At 39.8% G+C, this 19,317-nt stretch overlaps 1 protein-coding gene across 2 annotated transcripts in view; it reads right to left on the bottom strand.

Moving 5' to 3' along the window:
* Positions 1 to 19,317, bottom strand: part of Abd-B (Homeobox protein abdominal B) — a 328,595-nt gene that overhangs the window by 54,676 nt on the left and 254,602 nt on the right. For both annotated transcript variants that reach the window (XM_083110535.1, XM_083110536.1), the window contains 2 exons: positions 17,967 to 18,010; positions 5,251 to 6,000 (listed from right to left, as the gene is read on the bottom strand). In XM_083110535.1, coding sequence (XP_082966661.1) covers positions 5,251 to 5,953 — 703 coding nt within the window. In that variant the 5' untranslated portion in view covers positions 5,954 to 6,000; positions 17,967 to 18,010. The remainder of the gene's footprint in view (positions 1 to 5,250; positions 6,001 to 17,966; positions 18,011 to 19,317) is intronic.

Here is a 19,317-nt window from a genome sequence, read left to right as displayed (position 1 = left end):
CTCAATGTGCAGGAGGAAGAAAAATTACAGAAACTTTAAACATACAAGAGTAAGGTTTGAATACAAGGAATGACACAAAATAACGGGGAGACACGACTGCAACTTAAATGAAGTACAAAGCAGAAACGAAGTAAGTAAAAATACAGAAGAAAAAATCAATTCCTGCAAAGAGAAAGAAGCACAAATTTGAATTAAATATAAGAAGAAAAAACACAAAGGGACAATTTTAAAACAATCTTATACAATATTTTGAACAATGAAAACAAATGCTAAAATAAAGCAGCAACGTAAATAAATATATCAACATTTTTTGACAAGTGGTTTGACTTAACTTCTTTTCATAACAAGAAATCAGAAGCACTGAAAACTCGATTAAAATATAGATAAATACATGTCAAAAGACAAACAAAGTTTTATCACCTGAAACAGAATTAAGGGAAGAAGTCAGTTCCTTGTGAGAACTAAGGTTTGTGTGTGTAGGCCTATATTTTGCACAAAAAGCGAAGTAAAATAAAGCAAATCAATCAATCAAATATTGTTCAACAGAACCGATTTTTTATAATCGTGCACACAAATAAATTGTCCAACAAAACCAAATTATTTTGTGTACTTTTGGGAGTTGGAAAAGAGTACAAAAACCAACAACTTCAATGAAATATAAACCTGAAAGAGAGAAAATGAACAATTACACCAAAAATACGAGACGAAAAGAACTGAAAGGCTAAAGAAAGAGCGAAACAAACCAGAAATGAAGAGAAAGGCCGAGTACGCGTCCTACGGGCAGCACTATTTCTCGCAAGGCAACGGATGTCCCCTCGCATGTATGTCACGTATGAGAACAGGACGAATGGGAAGACACCGGGAAGTGACAGAATCCGATACTGACGCATTGGATTTATCAGTGCAAGCCTGCTTTCATGGCACATTCCTCGATTCGACGGCACCACAGTGCAAAAACATGGTTCGAACTTATGGGAAAGTAGGACTATATGTTCATAATGATGAGTCGTATTATAAGATTCGCAAAAAACACTACATCCTGACGGTATTGACTGCCACGAGAACTGATTTCAAATGTTTGTTTGTAATAATAAAAGCTTCTGGTAAGCAAGGAATTGTCCAAGCAAATCATTGTTCAACAGAAGCAAATTCTTTTAGGAATCGTGCACACAAATTATTGTTCAACAGAACAAATTCCTTTAGCAGTCGTGCACACAAATTATTATTCAACATCGCACTACGACGCCAATGGTCTCGGGTTCGAATCCCGGCTTGGTCATGGATGTTTGTGAGTGTCCATTCATCAATTTCATAATATCATCACTCATCCCCATCTTCGCAAATTACCGAAAAGTGGCACAAAAAGCGAAGTAAAACAAAGCAAATCAATCAATCAAATATTGTTCAACAGAACCGATTTTTTATACTCGTGCACACAAATGATTGTTCAACAAAACCAAACTACTTTGTGTACTTTTGGGAGTTATCAAGTAGTTTGGTCAATTTTAGCAAAGGTTCCATTTTTTTTGTTCGTGCTTCCCAAAATGTTTAGCCAAAAGTGTTTCGTTAATTAAAACAAATTAATTTTTTTCTGAAATCCATAATTATTAGGTTCTACTCCCGTTTTGGATATTCTGCGTCACTTTTCTATCTTTATAAATATTTCTGAGAGTTGAAAGGCGAGGGCTGGGTCGTAATCTACCCCCGAATGGGAGACGGGAGCGGCCTAAGGGAGTGAAACAGTGTTGCCTGCCCCTATCTTTGAATTTCCCCCGCCGTGACAGGCACAGTGGCAATCATAAACGACCGAACTACTACTGCCCCCTCCAGCATCTGGCAACAATAGTTCCACGTGAGGTCTTTTCTCCATAGCAACCGATTGCTTCCCCTTAGTTTAACCGCGACGATGAGCATTGTATTGTGCTGTTTAATTTTACATTGCCTTCTCTGCCTATTTACGTTAATCCTGACAAGGTGTCCAGGGTTCGATACCCGCTGGAGCCACATGAACAGTGGTTCGGATTCCACTTTAAACTGTAGGTCCAGTCCCTATTAGCCTATCTGTGCATAAAATGGACTTAACAATTCAACAACGTTAATAGAGACAATGATATGAACGATTGATGAAACTTCTGAAGGGACTCGAACCCTGAACTTTCTATGGTCAAATCGTACATTGGAAGAAGCAGAGGTGCCAACTCGGACTACACCCTGAATGGTATCTGTAAGCTAACGGGGCCCTGGCGCCTGAAACGGCAAACACACAAACCTGAGAAGCACATGCAATTGTTCAATACTAACCATCGAGTAGGTTCATGTAGGTATTTTATTTTAGGCACATTTCTGCACCTGAGGAGGCAACCCAGCCTGGAATTGACAATTCCAGAGAATCAAAGTTTAATTAGTTAAGAGACTAGCCCTACACATAGTACTTGAAATGCATCAAAACATATTTAATGCATTTCGGATGCATCAAATGACATAACTAAATATTTCAGTTTCTTTGAAATGGTTGTTTGTGCTGTACGCAACTGATGAATTGTTTAATGGCAACTATTTTTTAGCGCGTTTCTCTGCATCGTCTCTTATTTTGATGCATCCAGGTGCTAACATTCATTTACAACCAGTGATGTGCCGTAGACTATAAGTTTACGTCTACATGCGTTGTCTACATGTAATCTACTCGTAGATTACATTGGGTTGTAATTTACATAGACAATCTAAAGTGCATTAAAATTAATTTTCAAGGGTTTCATGAAGGAAAAGTGACATATTCAACATATTCCTAACGAAATCAAAAGAACCCTATTTACAACAAAATTTATCGTCTCTTCTATTATCAGCTATGAAGATAAATAGTATGCCAAAAACAACAACAGATGGCAGTCGTGAGGCAAGATTGGTCTTTTTCCCATAAAACACTAGAATATTTCCTATATTAGGTTTCTTCCTAGGTGAGAAATTGGTCGAATTTGGAAGAAAGAGTATGAAAAGTTATTCTTACACATCAGCAACTGATACGCAGTATAATTTTATTTTAATTCCACGGCGCCCTTTGCTAAATAATCACCTTTCGCCATGTTGTTTACACAGATTACGTAATCTACGTGTATAAAATAGTCTACGTGTAGAATGTAGACTATCGTTGTTTACGCGTAGATGCACATCACTGTTTACAACCTTGAAACAACTCTATTGTGGTATTTCACAGTAATCCCGCTCACATACTTATAACGTTTCACATATAGTACATTGATTCAACTCTTACACAGTAAATAAAATTAGGCAGTTTTTCAGTCGAAAATACACTTCAGGACAAATAAATATAGCCGAAGGCAACAGTAGGCAAATTGTCAATCGCCATGTTCATTAAACAATCCGCAAGAAATAAATAACAAAAGAGCTCCATACTTGTAACGTGACTCGACAAAATAAACTCATCATATCGATGTAAACAAAGTATTTGCTGTCAGTTTATTTTCATTTTAAGGATATTATTAATTAGTAAAATATTGCCTCGTTACTTTGACTCGTGGTTGATACTACACAAGAAGAAACTTTTATCAATATTTTATGAATTACACTTCCCTCTATTGACTCTTTTTGGAAGCTTAATATTAGCTTGGAAGCTATGGTTAATAAATCAGGCCCGTACCCAGGGAGGGACCATGGGGCCATGCCCCTCCTTTGAACTATGAAATATTTAAATGTGAACTTATAAATAGCTACGAAAATAACCGACGATTTTTCAAATCTGTAAATATTTCAAATTTCTTCCTTGAATAAATGAATGTGTTTGTTGTGTAGAGAGGCAGACGTCAGAAGCCTGACACAGATACTAAGATGTATATTTGCACTGTACATTTTTATTCAGAAGTAATTTTAGCTTTATGACCATTGATGTAAGGATACAGAACGTCCCGCTTTAGTCGAGACAGTTCGATCCCTGTTCTGTCCGAACATTTTTGTTTCGAACAGCAGTTGTGAATCGAACAGAACTCACATTTAGACATGTTCTTTGTTTTAATAATCACTGCTAACACGTATCATTTAATCTGTACATAGGACTATACATTTTTTAAACATAGAATTATCATCATAATCAACACATTTTCAGATCTGGCCCCTCCCTAAAAAAATCCTGGGTACGGTCCTGTAACAAACTATTACTTTATCTTCATATATATATATATATATATATATATATATATATATATATATATAGGCCTATATCGTTGTATAATTGTAGAGCATTAGATGATGTCATATATAATGTAACAACTCGATTGTTACTACATATTTCACAGTAACATTACTTAAATACTCAGATGTAACGTTACATTAGAAAAGTGATAAGACTCCTACAAGTAGTCTTGAACATAATTTACCCCCGGTTGTAATACTGTTTCTAGAATTCTAGAACGCTAATTCAAAGCTGATGAATGTCTTAGTATTTAATGAGGGAAAATGCAACACGCCAATAACCTAGAGCTAATGGAACATAAAACGCAGTGTTGTTAATTCACCCTCAAAAGTGCCAAGACTGGACCCTAATTCACCAGGGTGAAGGAGGTTGCATACACTGGTTCCTCAATGGTCCATCAGCTGTTCCCCCCTCCCTTTTCAGCAAAGTCCTGGGCCCTACGAAAGAGGGGGGAAGAAGGGGAACTCGAGAGATTCCAAGAAAAGGTTAGGACATGCGGACCACACCCGACAGGCTTCGTAAAACATTAAAACGCCGAAAAAAGAAAACAAAAAAAAAAATGTCCTTACGTGTGTTGCTATGGTGATTGTTGTTCGCCAAAAAAAAGGGTAAAAGAAGGGGGGGAGAGAGTGTGACACCCTGAAAAGGGATGCAAAGCTATTATTTCAATTTTCGTTTTGCAATCGCTTCCCAAGTAGCGTCGCGCCGACGTCGTGAAAAACATGCGTGCGAGTGTGTGTGTGTGTGCGCGCACATTCCTGGGAAGACGTTTTATGGGTTTTGGCAAGGCAAGTGGAGAGGTCTGCGATACAAAAGAAAGCAAGAAAAAAAAAAGTGAACCGAGAAAAAAACCGATGGGCATTTTTTCGTGGGGTTTTTAAATTAGCGATCGTCACCAGGACACAGCGGATTGAGACCGCGAAGTTAATGAGGTGACGTGGTGGGGATAGGTTCGACAGAGGGGGTTGAAAGACAACACAGAAAGCGAGATTTGAAAGCTTAAGCGAAAATTAAAACAACAAAATAAAAAAATCGTGCTTACTTACCTGGTGGAGGGTAAGGTGTCGAGGGCACGGGTTCGGGCCCCGCGTAGTTCCTTAGTCCGTATCCGTCGTGGGGGAACCCAGCCGTTTCCATCGCCGTCCTGCTCCTGTCGTCTGTGGGGAGGTAGGGAACGGGTTGAGTGTGTCCATCAACATGGCTTGGAACGCGACCTGTGTACGGGGAATAGTTACACCACGATTGTGCTGCGAAGGGTTGGCACGAATCCGTGGTCATAGTACTTGGCCCGGCCGGATACTTGTAATCGTTCGGCCAGAACGGTAAAGCGGCCGCGGCTGCTGCCGCCGCGGCCGATTTTCTGTCCGTCCGTCCGTCCGAGAGATTGTAGTAAGTTGGTGTCATCCCCTCTCGGCACAGGCCGGGGTTGTACTGGGGCTCAAAGGCGGCCGCCGTGGCTGCGGTGTGATTTTCCGCCGGGTAGTTCCAAGGTTGCGTCCCGTGCGAGTGTCTTATGACCCCCGCTGTCGTCTCCACAGGACAGTCCGCTGGGTGGCTGTACGAAACGGCCAGCGAAGTTGCAACCCTCTTGGCCGGTATATGCAAGGGACCTGACGCCGTCGATGTCTGGGCCGGTGGGGGTGCGCTGACCACGTCGACGCTGGGCCTCACCACGTTGGTTGTCGTTGTAGATACTGATGCGGCGGCTGTGTTGATGGGTGTTTCTTCGTACAAACCACCATTCATCATTGCCCACCAAGTCACCCCTGTAGAAGTTCCCGCAGCAAAGGAGCTTGCTGCACCCCCGTTGGATGGTGGTGCAGCGGCGAGGGTGGCGTCATCATGCACCGTGGTGGCCACCGTGTTGTCGTCAATGTTGGTAATGATGGATAATTAAGTCACCAGAACCACGTGTTAACACCCAACATGGCCGATTCGGGATAGCAGCACAATGCGTCAACATTCGTTTTGGCACAGAGCAACAACACAATGTACGATGTCATTCGAGCAGAGATGAAAGGCAAATGGGGGAGGATGCGTAAGGTGAAATTTCAAAGGTGTGCGCGTGTGTGTGTGTGCGAATACGCATCACCGAAAGTTTATCACAGCATTACATGGCACAGGCGTCGAACACACGCACAGCAGAAAGGAGAGATAACGACAGGACGGTAAGGAAAGGTTAAGAGAAAAAAGTGTCCAGATTAGTACCACACCAGCACACAATACTTCTTACAATTATGATAAATAATTCACTTCTTGACTTGGCAGTCTAGCCCCAGTACCACTACACCACTTTTTTTTTTGTGTGTGTGCAGAGAGGAAAACACGTCACAATGCAACCCAAATTTCACTTTTCAAGGTTTCTTTCTTTTTCCCACAATGGTCTCGGGTGGAGGGGGTGAACTGCGAGAGAGGGGGGTGGTAGCAAACACCAGCCGGTCAGAAAATGCAGTCGTCACAATAGGCAGAGTGAGGGAAGGGGAGGTGTTAACTGATGACAAAGAAATCACTTCCAGCACAATGCACCGCACTTGTCAACTCGTGTTTTGTTTTCGTGTTCCAAGATCTTCTCGTCCCGTCCCGAAGCGAGAATACGTTCGTAAGCGCGAACACGGTCACCCGATACGCGGGGAGCTTTTCACAAAGCGGCTTGGCCTTCTACACTATGCCTCACACACTCTGAGCGCCTCTACCATCCCCAAGTTTGATTGACGGGAAACTCCAGCGGAGATTGCGCGGTGGTCGATTCGAGTCCTCGGATTGGACAAGAGCGTCACGTGGTCCTGCCGCTTGCTGCTGAATCCATTAATCCGAGTTTTGCCGGCTCGAGGAGATCCCAAGTTCGGTCTCCCAGCGCTAACCGACACGTCCGCACTGCACGTCCCGCACATATGAACTAAAGTGCACATACGCTCGGGCACATACGGTAAGGGACAGAGTACGTACAGTTCTACTCGGCTGGCAGCGATGCTCGCTTGTTTCCCATTTTGCCCGCTGCGATAGCGACACTGACTGCGTGAGGACCACGCTTATCAGTGTCTCTCTCCGCCCCCCCTCTAACCGATCAGAACAAAACTCCGTGCTGGCGCATTAACAACCAAATGACATGCGTTGCGGTGTCGCGTTACGGCAACGAAATTGAAACGTTACACCGCCCTCCCCCTTTTCAATTCCCGACTTTCCTTCGATAATGTTGCTTTATTTTAGCATTCGAAATGGACGAAAACCACGCAACGCAAGTCGAGTTCCAGCAGACGATTTCTCCTTCCTGCCCCCTAGCGGCGGATCCGCGCAACAATCTCCCGAGAACGGGCCAACACTAGCGCCAAGACACGAACGAGCATGCAGCGGCAAAGACACGAAACTCTAGGGCCCAGCGAAGAGAAGAAGAATATCAGCTGACGATTCCTCAAAGAGCAGCTTTCGTAAACTTTTGTTTTCTAAACACAACAATTCAAAACTATCAAAATAGCTCATTTGGAGGCAAAATAATAGCAAATTATTATTCCCACGCCATTTATCTTAAAAAATAAAGATCGGCAAATGTAGTCCAATTTTAATTGTTGTTTTGAGTCCATTTTATGCACAGAAAGGCTAATCGGGACTAGACCTACAGTTTAAATTGGAATCGAAACCACTGTGCCATGTGCCTCCACCTGGTATCGAATCCAGAACCGTTTGATTGCAAGGCGACGACGTTACCACTACGCTATCGGGGAGGCCGAAAAGTGGTTTCCACTTTTCTTCCACTTCGGGCAAATCGCTACGATGAGGATGAAATTGTTTAAAGGACACTCAAACATACTAATCCAAATCAGGACTCGAACTAGGAACGTTTGACAGCGAGTTCGTGAGTCGAACACTCAAACGCGCTCAGCAACGGAGATGACTGATACTAATAATAATTCAGCAGAGTTATTTCATGTTTTTAAGCTTTTTTGTTTCGTTTTTTCCTAGCCCACCTCCCCTTCTACAATAATCACAACTTAAAATACGATCTGACACGAGGCAGTAAGATTTCGAAGTCAGAACAACACCCTATCAAAACAGCAAAGCCACAGACTACTGTCGACAAGTTATGAAAGTAGGTCAAAAAATCACTAGATTCAATTCTTAATATCCCACATACAGTACTTCGGAAAATTGTCTTTCTAGCAACGAGCTGGAACTGGATTTCAGCTCTTATTTTGTTTCCTTCAACGTGGATAGCCACACTGGTCGCGTAATCAGAACTTCCTGAGGGGTTGGGGGGCGAGAAGGGGAGATACAGGGGAGAATAGCCTGTTTCCCTCGATCTTCGATTATTCCCCTTACATCGGGGGAAAAAGATACTACGAGCGACATCTGTTCGTGAAAAACTGGAAGTATTTGCAACTCCCGTTCCTCGTGGACAAATTGTGACGCTAAACAAGTAAGAAGGTAGTAGTACAGTGGGATCCGTGAGTATTAACTTGCAAATTGTCCATGACTATTTTCATTAATTTTTCTCTTATATCCTGTGTGTTATTAAGCGATGGATTTTTATGTCTGCTGGTGCAGAAGTTGTCAAAAGCTTGTTTTGAGTTTTATTATAATTCCTGAAGCTACTTTTGGGTCAAATAAAGTGCACGAACATGGTGAAGGACAATTTGCACGGTAATACTTATGGGTCCCTGTACAATGTATGTTACTCGATCTTTTGACAATTTTGAAAATGGAAATATTCCACCACTAGGTGGAGCGTGTAAACGTTTACTATATTTTTCGCATACAATTTTTCATTATTTGCCAAACCAACAACATTTTCAAGTTTTTGCTGCTCTTACTTACTATAATTTCTATTCTTTTGTTTTATTTATTTCTGCTTCTTTTATAGTCTTTAATATACTATTTATTGTGCACTCGCTTCTACAAAAATATGTCCCTTTTTTATAAATTAAGAAAACGTGTTTTATGTATATATGTACTACGTCGTTGTTTTTAATTAAAATTAATTCATTGTTGTTGCTCTTTTAAACTTCCCACCGAAGGCGTGTACACACAAAACCCAAAATGTGTCAATTGACACAAACATGTGTATAAACACTTTTGAAACATCAAAATACACACGGAAATGCATGAAACGGTACTTCTATCGCTTGTTCCTCCATGACATGGACTAAAAATGCATAATGAATGCATCAACTTTGATTTGATGCTTTTCGAGTTCTGTGTGTCTACTCTTAAACATTTTAGTCACCCAGTCAATTCTCACAGAACATGTTTGCTTTCTTTCCGATCAACTTGTTTTATTGATTAAATAATATATATTTTTTTACTGTCCATCCCTAATTTTTGTAGGTATTCGACGCATTATCATAGCTTTCATATAAAAATGCATATACGTGGAAGGTTAGTATATACTCTTGCCTTTGGAACGAGCTGTACCGGGCACGATCTCATATCGGGACGCACATTAAAACTTCATTACCGAATCTTTATCGTGGGGTTATCTCTGGGGCAAGGCTGCGCATAGCGGCAGAGAAGGGAGGGGGTTCGTGGGGCAAAGCGAAGCAGAGCACGCTGCTGTGAAGGCTGATAACAGCAGCCCATTTTCCCCTCCACGCAATCCCATTCCCTCTCACGTGTTCATTGGTGGAGCCGTCTCGCGTTACTACTTGCGCAGAGACTTCTTTTCGTTCGTCTGCTCAAGAGATAGCCGGGACAGAGTATAGAAAGACAGACAGCAGCGGCGATGGGACTGGATGCGCTTACCACGTTACACCAAATGAATGATCCGCTTGGTAAACCTTGGTTGTCCATAAACAATTGGTTTTAAGCAAACTTTATGCACAGTGAGGCTAATCGGGACTGGACCTACAGTTTAAAGTGGGATCCGAACCACTATGTGCCTCGACCGGGAATCGAACCCGGGACCCCTTGATTACAAGGCTACGACGCTACCACTGCGCCATCGGAGAGGCCGTCCATAAACGAATACTTCCCGTTACATACAGTTCAGAAAGTCCTTGAATCGAATCCTAGCTAACGCATACACGAATTTCGACACTGTGAGCAACACTGTCGATGTGTTATTCAAATCTTTGATTGTTGTAGCACTTATATTCGGTTTAAAAGTTTTTGTGAAGATCATAAACACATATTATTTAACTCGACCAAAAAGATAAATTCCTCTGGCGCTGCAGTCAAACTTTCAATCCTGAGCGAGCGAAGTAAGCTTTGGCGATGTAAACAGCTGATTGCCTTGCAATCCTGGCCCTACATTGCCAAAATGTGCTTTCTTCGAGACTTCGTCGTCATCTTTATACAGTGTCAATTGTTAGTGTCATCATGACGGGGGATAACCGTACGTGGCTAAAGCAGAGGCCTCATATTTAACGTTGTTGAATATTTTGAAGGAAATTATAAATATGGCAACACGGACGGCACTCGGGTATGAGCGAAGGAGAAGGAAGACAAAAAACAAACGAATGAATGTTCAATTTAGTTGGCCATTTTGCTAGGTAAAGCTGCATCATGTCCGATAAAACAGATCCGTCGTTAACAAGCATAAGCCGATATCGGTGGTGCACACAGAAAACTATATGCATCATATCGATTGATGCACCAGAATGCATCGATTGATGCACTAAAGTGTGTTTTGTAGCTTCTTTAAAGAATCAGATTCACATTTGATGCATTTTGGTGCATTTTTGTATGTCGTGAAAGAAACAACAAAGTGCATCGTTTGATTCAAGTGAGTATTTCTTTCAGTCGAGATGCACTTTAATGCATCAGTTAATGCACCTTGATGCATCTTCCTCCATCATCAAGAAAGATGCATTCTGGTGCATCAAAACGTATCAGCTGATGCATTAAAGTGCATCTCGACTGAAAGAAACCCTCACTTGAATCAAACGATGCACTATGGTGTTTCTTTCACGACAAAAATGCACCAAAATACATCAAATGTGAATCTGATTCCTTAAAGAAGCTACAAAACACACTTTAGTGCACCAATCGATGCATTCTGGTGCATCAATCGATATGATGCACTTAGTTCTCTGAGGGTGGGTGGTTAGCACAGGGCGCTATTGTGCCAGAGGTCCCGGGTTCGAATCCCGGATTGGGCAGGGGTGTTCTTTGTGAGTGTCCCTTCATCATATCATCACTCATTATCATCCCGATTAGCGAAAAGTGGCAGAAAAGCGACGCTGAAATAACAATTGGCGGGAAAAGGCAATGCTAATTGCAAAAAAATAAAACTTTTAAAATTTTCAATTTTTTAAAAAGCCATTTTCATTTTTGTTGCGCAAAAAAACATTCGAAAGCAATCTCCCATGTCTAAAAACCAGAGTTTTAACGGCAGGTTTAACCCCGAGTTAGCATAAGAGTTATAGAATAGAGGAACTTCAGACGAAGCATCTGAGCGACGAGAATACTTCTTGTTTCCCCACAGTGTTATGTAACAAGCGGTGGTTATTTTATTATATAATAACCCGTAGCCTTGAAGATCGTGGGACAATATACGTTAACCGAGCTTGAAGCCTCTTCACTCCACCTCCGCAACAATTACTGCATGTTCAAGAATTTGCATATTTCTTGCACTACGTTATATCGAAGGGTTTGCAAAAGTTACTGAAAAAAAACGATGTTCTTGGTATGTGCTTTAGGTGTGTTAAATTGGCAGTTATTAAATAGTCTGGTTAAGACCTAGGGGAAGTAAAATAGATATTTAAGAAAATACATGAATGTTCGAAGGTTGTCTGAACACAGCAAAGTAAATGCATCATCTGAAACAAAAAATGCATAAAGTCCGTAGCTCAGACCAAATGTTTAACTGCATCATCGAGCAAGATGCATTAATATGCATCTATACTCACTTGCATCATATCATGCACTTTGGTGTTACCTTTACGACATACAAAAATGCATCAAACAGTAAACCTAGTTCTTAGCATGGGCTGTGGAGTTACACTTAGATGTAGAAATGCATCGATTGATGCACTAAAGTGTGTTCTTTGGTCTTTTCCAAAAATCAGGTTTACAGTTCGATGCATTTTTGCGTATCGTTTGTAAAGATAACGCCAAACTGCATCACATGATGCAAGTATTTCTTTCTGTGTCGAGCTGTACTTTAATACATGTTTCTCGATGATGCACTTAAACCTTTGATCTGAGCTACAGACTTCATGCATTTTTTGTTTCAACTGATGCATCTACGTTTCTGCGTCTAAACGCGATAGATGCAAGGCCTCCCCCATGGCGCAGTGGTAGAATCATTGCCTTGTAATCAAGGGGTCCCGGGTTCGATACCGGTGGAGGCACAAGTGGTTCGGATCCCACTTTAAACTGTAGGTCCAGTCCCGATTAGCCTTACTGTGCATAAAGTGGACCTAAAACACCAACTCAAACCAAACGCGATAGATGCACCACACAGCACCATATGAATGAGCGAATTAAGTACTACAACAAGAATAACAAGGGAACAATTGTGGAAAGAAAAACCAAGAAGATGAATGGATGTAGTCTATAAGAAATAGCGAGGAAATTAAATAAATACAAATTTGAATAGATGCGAAAGGAATCATCTGGAAATGAAACAAGTGCGAATAGAAATAAATGCTGAAGACTCGTTCCATTTTTTAATAGTAGGAACAATGAAATGAGACACGCTTCTTTCTAAAACGTAGGAAGTTAAAATGAAACATTGTAATTGTTTCAACCATAAGAACTTGAAGTGATTGATATTTATTCCTTTTTAAATAAAACCATCTCGAACTAAAATTCGTTCCTTTATTGAACTGAAACTCGTTCATATTAAGAAATTGTTCATTTTTTTTAAAACATTAGGCATCGGAACTGAATTCATGCACTTTTGTTAGGAGGAACTTGGTGTTGGTGGTTTCTAGGTGACACTGGAACGAAGGAATTGAAAATTTTTACTTTTTATCATGAGGAATGTGAACTGAAACTAGCTTTTTATTATAAGGAACTTGGTCATAAACTGATTACTTCTTGGCTAAGAAATTCCTATGACTCTGGTTATTAATACACGGCGCAATTTAAGGTTTGAATGAAATGACGTCATTTGTCTGTGAGAGCACGAGAAGCTGTGAATCAGAAGATATTTTCACGATGTTTGGACAAAATAATGGGTGCCCTTTACTACACGTTCGTAAAGGCGATTCACAATTCGCGCGACGGGAGATGTAAATAGCTGTAAACGCGCCTAAAACATGATGGGAGGAATGTGCTACATCCACATATGATCTCAGATATGCTACAGTGAGGGTTGGGGATGGTGTCAGCGAACACAGGACAGAGGGAGGGAGCGGGTTGTTGTGTGGGTGTGCCCTGTGGGGGTGTGTTACCAAAAAAAGAAAAACAAGGTTTCCGGGAATAGGGGAGGGAGGGGGTGAAGAAGAAAAAGAGTTCCGACCATGCATATTTCAAAATCCCAGTGTGTTCTCTGTTGGGAGCGTGTCAAACAACATGTAAGCATAGAGGAGGGGCCTTTGCGTCGGGGAGGGGGGAGATGCACGCACGACACGCATGTCGGTGCCAGAGTCTATCTCTGCGTGTCTTAAGTGGCGCATGAGAATATTTACACGCATGAATTATTGTCCATATTGCCTCGTAGTAGCTCGTGTCACCGTACGTCAACCATCTTGTACGTTCTGCCGTACAATTGGTATTGATACTCTATATTTTTATTATTATTTAGCATCGGTTTTATTCCAATCTGGGTAATCGCTACGACGATGATGCATGGTGATTATACAGGGGTGGAAACTTTTGAAAATCATTGGGTGGAGCTACACTTAAGTTACACATTCTAAAAAAAAAATCTCTCAAATTCTCCCTTCCATGTATTAATACACAGGAACAATGCTTCCTCACTTATTAAATAGTTGTCACTTATTGATTTCAATAAGCAAATATTTAATAATAACAAGTTTATAATAATTATAATATTAACCTGATAATTGATTTGGAGGGCTGAGGCCCCACGGGCCCATATAAGTTGGCGCAACTGTGATTAGATTAAATGGATGAAGAAACAACACCCGCAGAGACATCCATGAACCAAAGACCGTCCGTGACGGTGAGCCGAGCACTCAAACCCCTCGGTCACTACTATAGTAACATGCCGTACAAGGAAAGGACGTGTCGTCGCTTTTCTGCGAATTGTACCTTGGACAAATATGGTGAATGAAGAAGCGAATTGCATCTTCACAAATATGTTGCATAAAGAAGCGAATTGCATCTTGACTATATGCTGCATTATGAAGTGAATTGCATCTTGACAAGTATGCTGCATAAAGAAGCGATTTGCATCTTGACAAGTATGCTGCATAAAGAAGCGAATTGCATTTGACAAATATGCTGCATAAAGAAGCAAATTGCATCTTGACAAATATGCTGCATAAAGGAGCGAATTGCATCTTTACAAATATGCTGCATAAACAAGCGAATTGCATCTTGACAAGTATGCTGCATAAAGGAGCGAATTGCATCTTGATAAGTATGCTGCATAAAGAAGCGAATTGCATCTTGACAAGTATCCTGCATAAAGGAGCGAATTACATCTTGATAAGAATGCTGCATAAAGAAGCGAATTGCATCTTGACAAGTATGCTGCATAAAGAAGGGAATTGCATCTTGACAAGTATCCTGCATAAAGGAGCGAATTGCATCTTGACAAGTATGCTGCATAAAGAAGCGAATTGCATCTTGACAAGTATCCTGCATAAAGGAGCGAATTGCATCTTGACAAGTATCCTGCATAAGGAAGCGAATTGCATTTTGACAAGTAACCTGCATAAGGAAGCGAATTGCATCTTTACAAGTATGCTGCATAAAGAACGGAATTGCATCTTGACAAGTATCCTGCATAAGGAAGCAAATTGCATTTTGACAAGTATACTGCATAAGGAAGCGAATTGCATCTTGACAAGTATCCTGCATAAAGAAGCAAATTGCATTTTGACAAGTAACCTGCATAAGGAAGCGAATTGCATCTTTACAAGTATGCTGCATAAAGAACCGAATTGCATCTTGACAAGTATCCTGCATAAGGAAGCGAATTGCATCTTGACAAGTATGCTGCATAAAGAATAAAGAACCGAATTGCATTTTGATAAGTATCCTGCATAAGGAAGCGAATTGCATTTTGACAAGTATCCTGCATAAAGGAGCGAATTGCATCTTGATAAGTGTACTGTATGAAGAAGCGAATTTCGACTCTACTGAGGTGCGTTACATGCCATTTGTCTATGGGCACATACTTCACGTATAATTATAGATGAAAGAGCTTTTCCACGAATTAGAGATCTTTTAACGTTGTGTCTCACCAAAATTGGAGGATATAATTATCACGACAGAATCTAATATTTTAAATAGTTTCACCAAATGGAAGCAGAACTGTGATAAAACAAAAGGAATCATTAAAAGTGATTCTCAGTTTCGTTAGAATTTACTGCAAAAATTCCGCCTTACTTCCGATTTCTATGGACTCGCTATTACTTTAATTTTTTAAAATATATTTTCTTCTACAGCTTTGTGTGGCTTCTCTGATCAATTCCAAAACGTGAGATTCAAATGGCTGGTGTTTGCTTTGTATGTTTATGTCTTTTAATACTTAAATTATACAAAGTTTGCATTGTGACATGTTTCCTCCTATTTCTAAATGAAAATTATATCAAGCTACAAAATATCATGATAAACGTTAACTACGATCATCATAGCTACAGAATTATTAATTTGTACAATATAATTTAAATGCAGTGTGAAACAATAATTTCTATAAAAATACCTTTACCTAAAGCAAAAAGAGTAAAACGTTTATATATTTCATACACAGTGTAATCTAATTCATTACTTCTCACAAGTAAAATAGGAAATATTTAATAGTATGATTTCTTAGACCATGTAGACAGAGTTAGCTTAGTGCTACCATCTAGCGTCCACAAGTGGCATCTATTTTGAGAACGATGAACAATTGCTTATTTTCCAGTCAAGTTTGGTTCGTTTCTACTTTTAAAGATTAATTTTCCATTCCTGCAATAAAATAACCAATCAGAATAAGAAGAAATAAACTTTCGTGATAATATGACACGGTTCGAAATTTTAAGATTTAAATTTCACCAACTTTAAAACAATTATTTCAAAAATCAGATGTTCTGTTTAATTCTTACAACACATTTGTTCCCCAGCGCCGCAACAACAACGGCTGAACAATATAACATTAATTTTAAGTTTAGAAAGAGATGAATTGATACGAATTGAATCCTTAAAAAATATGCCAGAAATGTAACTCTTGGTTAAATTATTATGAGAATTGTTGATAATAAATTGAAAACAATCTGTATTTTTTATGTTTTTTTTTAAAAAAAATTGATTGATTGATTGATTGATTTAGTTTATTTTACTTCGCGTTTTGTGCCTCGTGGCTAATTTGCGAAGATGGGGATGAGTGATGAAATTATGAAATTGATGAATGGACATTCACAAACAACCAAGCCCGACCGGGATTCGAACCCGGGACCCTTGGCGTCGCAGCGCGATGTGCTAACCACTCGGCCACAGGGTCGGGCTTTTTTTTAAAAAAAAAAAAAAAAAAAAAAACTTTTACCATAAAAGCTATCTATGTTCATTGTTAAAATGAAAGGAATTTTTAAAATTTGCGACTGAAACACTGTGGAGAAATTGTTTCAAAAAAGGTGCCAGGTGTGGACTCTGGATTTCTCACTAATGTATAAAACCTTTCAAATTTTAGAATTTCTACGACAGTGAAATTTTCCCTCACACAGTATTACGCGTTACAAATACAAGCCTAGTATTTTGGATACAACTAAATCTCGTGTAATTCTAATAATAACCATCGTTACATAACAATGAGCATATTACTGAAAAAACATGCAATCTTCAATTACTTTTGGAAGAAGAATATTGACAATTAGGCAAGTTGTCATCATATCCATGATTACACTGTTTCTCATTATTTGGAGTAAATTTGAATTGTTCTGTATTTTTATATATTGACAGTAATTTCTCACGGCTCTAACTCAGTGATATGAATTTCCAGTACAAAATTGAAAAAAAAATATGCATTGTGATATATTTTTACTTAATGAAAGGGGAAATGTAATACAAGTCAGTGTTCAAATTCTGTGTAAGGCATGGGACAGTCATAGTGTTTACTCAGCATCCATCATCCTCTTCGTCGCGATTAACCTTAAAGGTAGAAAATCGAACGTAAAATTGACTACAGGATGGCTACTGTCAGCTGACTTATGAGCCACCCTGAAGAATCAGAAGATCCACATAAATGAGTGAAAAACATTAATAGTTTACATAATAGTTATGTACTCCTTCTAAAACCATGTAAACAGAGGTAGCTTGGTGCTACCATCTACTGTCCACAAGTGGCATCTATTTTGAGAACGATGAACAATTGCTTATTTTCCAGTCAAGTTTTGTTCGTTTCTACTTTTATATTAATAACAAATGCGGGTCAAAAGGGAAATTATGTGTACATTTCCTTTACATGTACATCGCTTTCTGTACCTCCAGATTAATCGCGACGAAAAGAATGAATCAGGAGCTGATGAAAGAAATCATAGGGCATAAGTGCATCCATGCCTTACACAGAAATCACAACCAGGACAGTCATGCTAACGACTACACTACAGACACTGGCACGTTCTTTATCTTTAGCCTAAAAATAAGTTGGGAATTTTCCCTTTACTTAACTTAATGTTACTTACTGAAAGGAAAGAGACTGTGGTTCGAATCTTACCTTGGATGCTTGCCAGTGTGACAGGGGGAATGACACAGGTGAGCCTAGAAATAAACAAAATTATTAAACACAAGATTTATTTAAATTAACATATTAAATTGCTTGTCTTCATATTTATCAAGCATTAGTTACTGCGAGCCTATTTTATGAACAATTTAAGATCCATACATCAGTAATAACGTGCTAACTATAGAATGTTCTTAATTTTAAGCAGACCATTTCGGCTTCTCTCGGAAATCTTCGGCTTGTCTCGGAAATCTTCGGCTTGCCTCGGAAATTTTCCAGAATATTGCATATTTAGGGTGTAGGTTCGTATTTAGGGGGTATAAAGGTAAATATATATATAAAAAAAAAGTGTGTAAAGTGCTCGCCTGTGCTGTGAAGGCGTATAGGGGAGTGTGGAGTTATGGCCCCCAACACTTTCTTGATCACGGCCGAAGGTGGAGATGATGTGGTCAGCACCACGCTCCTGACCGCCTTTACCCCCCAAAGTTTCCTCCAGGTACACACTTTATACGAGGCTGGGTGGGCGCCGGAGCCGGTTGAACAGGTGGAAAGAATCCCTGTTCTCCCAAACCGGTGATCGAACCCGGGTCTCTCGCACGGTAGTCAGACGCCCTAACGACTGAGCTACCGCGGCTACATAAGGGTAAATATAGAGCCGAAATAACCATCAATTGGATCTTTGTGAAAAATTTTAGGGGATGAGGAAATTCTCTCAGCGAGGATGTTGGGGGTCTGTGGATACATTAATATTGTAATGTTATGGGTAAATATTTCTTCAATTTTTATAGAACGCTTTAGAAATTGTTGGTCCTATGCATTTAATGTCTTCATCCTTAACTTACTATTGTATTTTGTTTTATTATTCATACCTTTTATTGTGAATTTATTGTTATATTCTGTCTGTATTTCATGTAATAATGCTGTATTTGGCTTAGTTTTTCTCAGCACATAATATCACCAATAAATGAATAAATATTTTTCTGATACTCGAGGCTACATTGAGCCGGAGTCAACACTTAGGGAGCTTTCACACCGAAGCGACACACGACGAGTGACAGTGGCCCGTCTGGTTTACAAGAAATCAGGATTATAAAAGGTCCAGGAATTTTAAATAAATACAATTCCGGTCCAGGAGAGAAAATCAGAAAGCGTAAATGGGTTCTGGACCGTAAAAAACTTTTTATCTGTAAAGTATTTCAGTTCGGTCCAGGAATCTTTTTTCGGGATCAATTTAAATACGGTCCAGGAACCTTTTTCCGGTTCAATTTAAATACGGTCCAGGAACTTTTTCCGGATCAATTTAAATACGGTCCAGGAACCTTTTTCTGGATCAATTTAAATACGG

This window comes from Lepisma saccharinum, chromosome 24, assembly GCF_977018435.1.
Source record: "Lepisma saccharinum chromosome 24, izLepSacc3.1, whole genome shotgun sequence".
Lineage (NCBI taxonomy): Eukaryota > Metazoa > Arthropoda > Insecta > Zygentoma > Lepismatidae > Lepisma > Lepisma saccharinum.
This window is presented reverse-complemented; position numbering and strand designations above follow the sequence as displayed.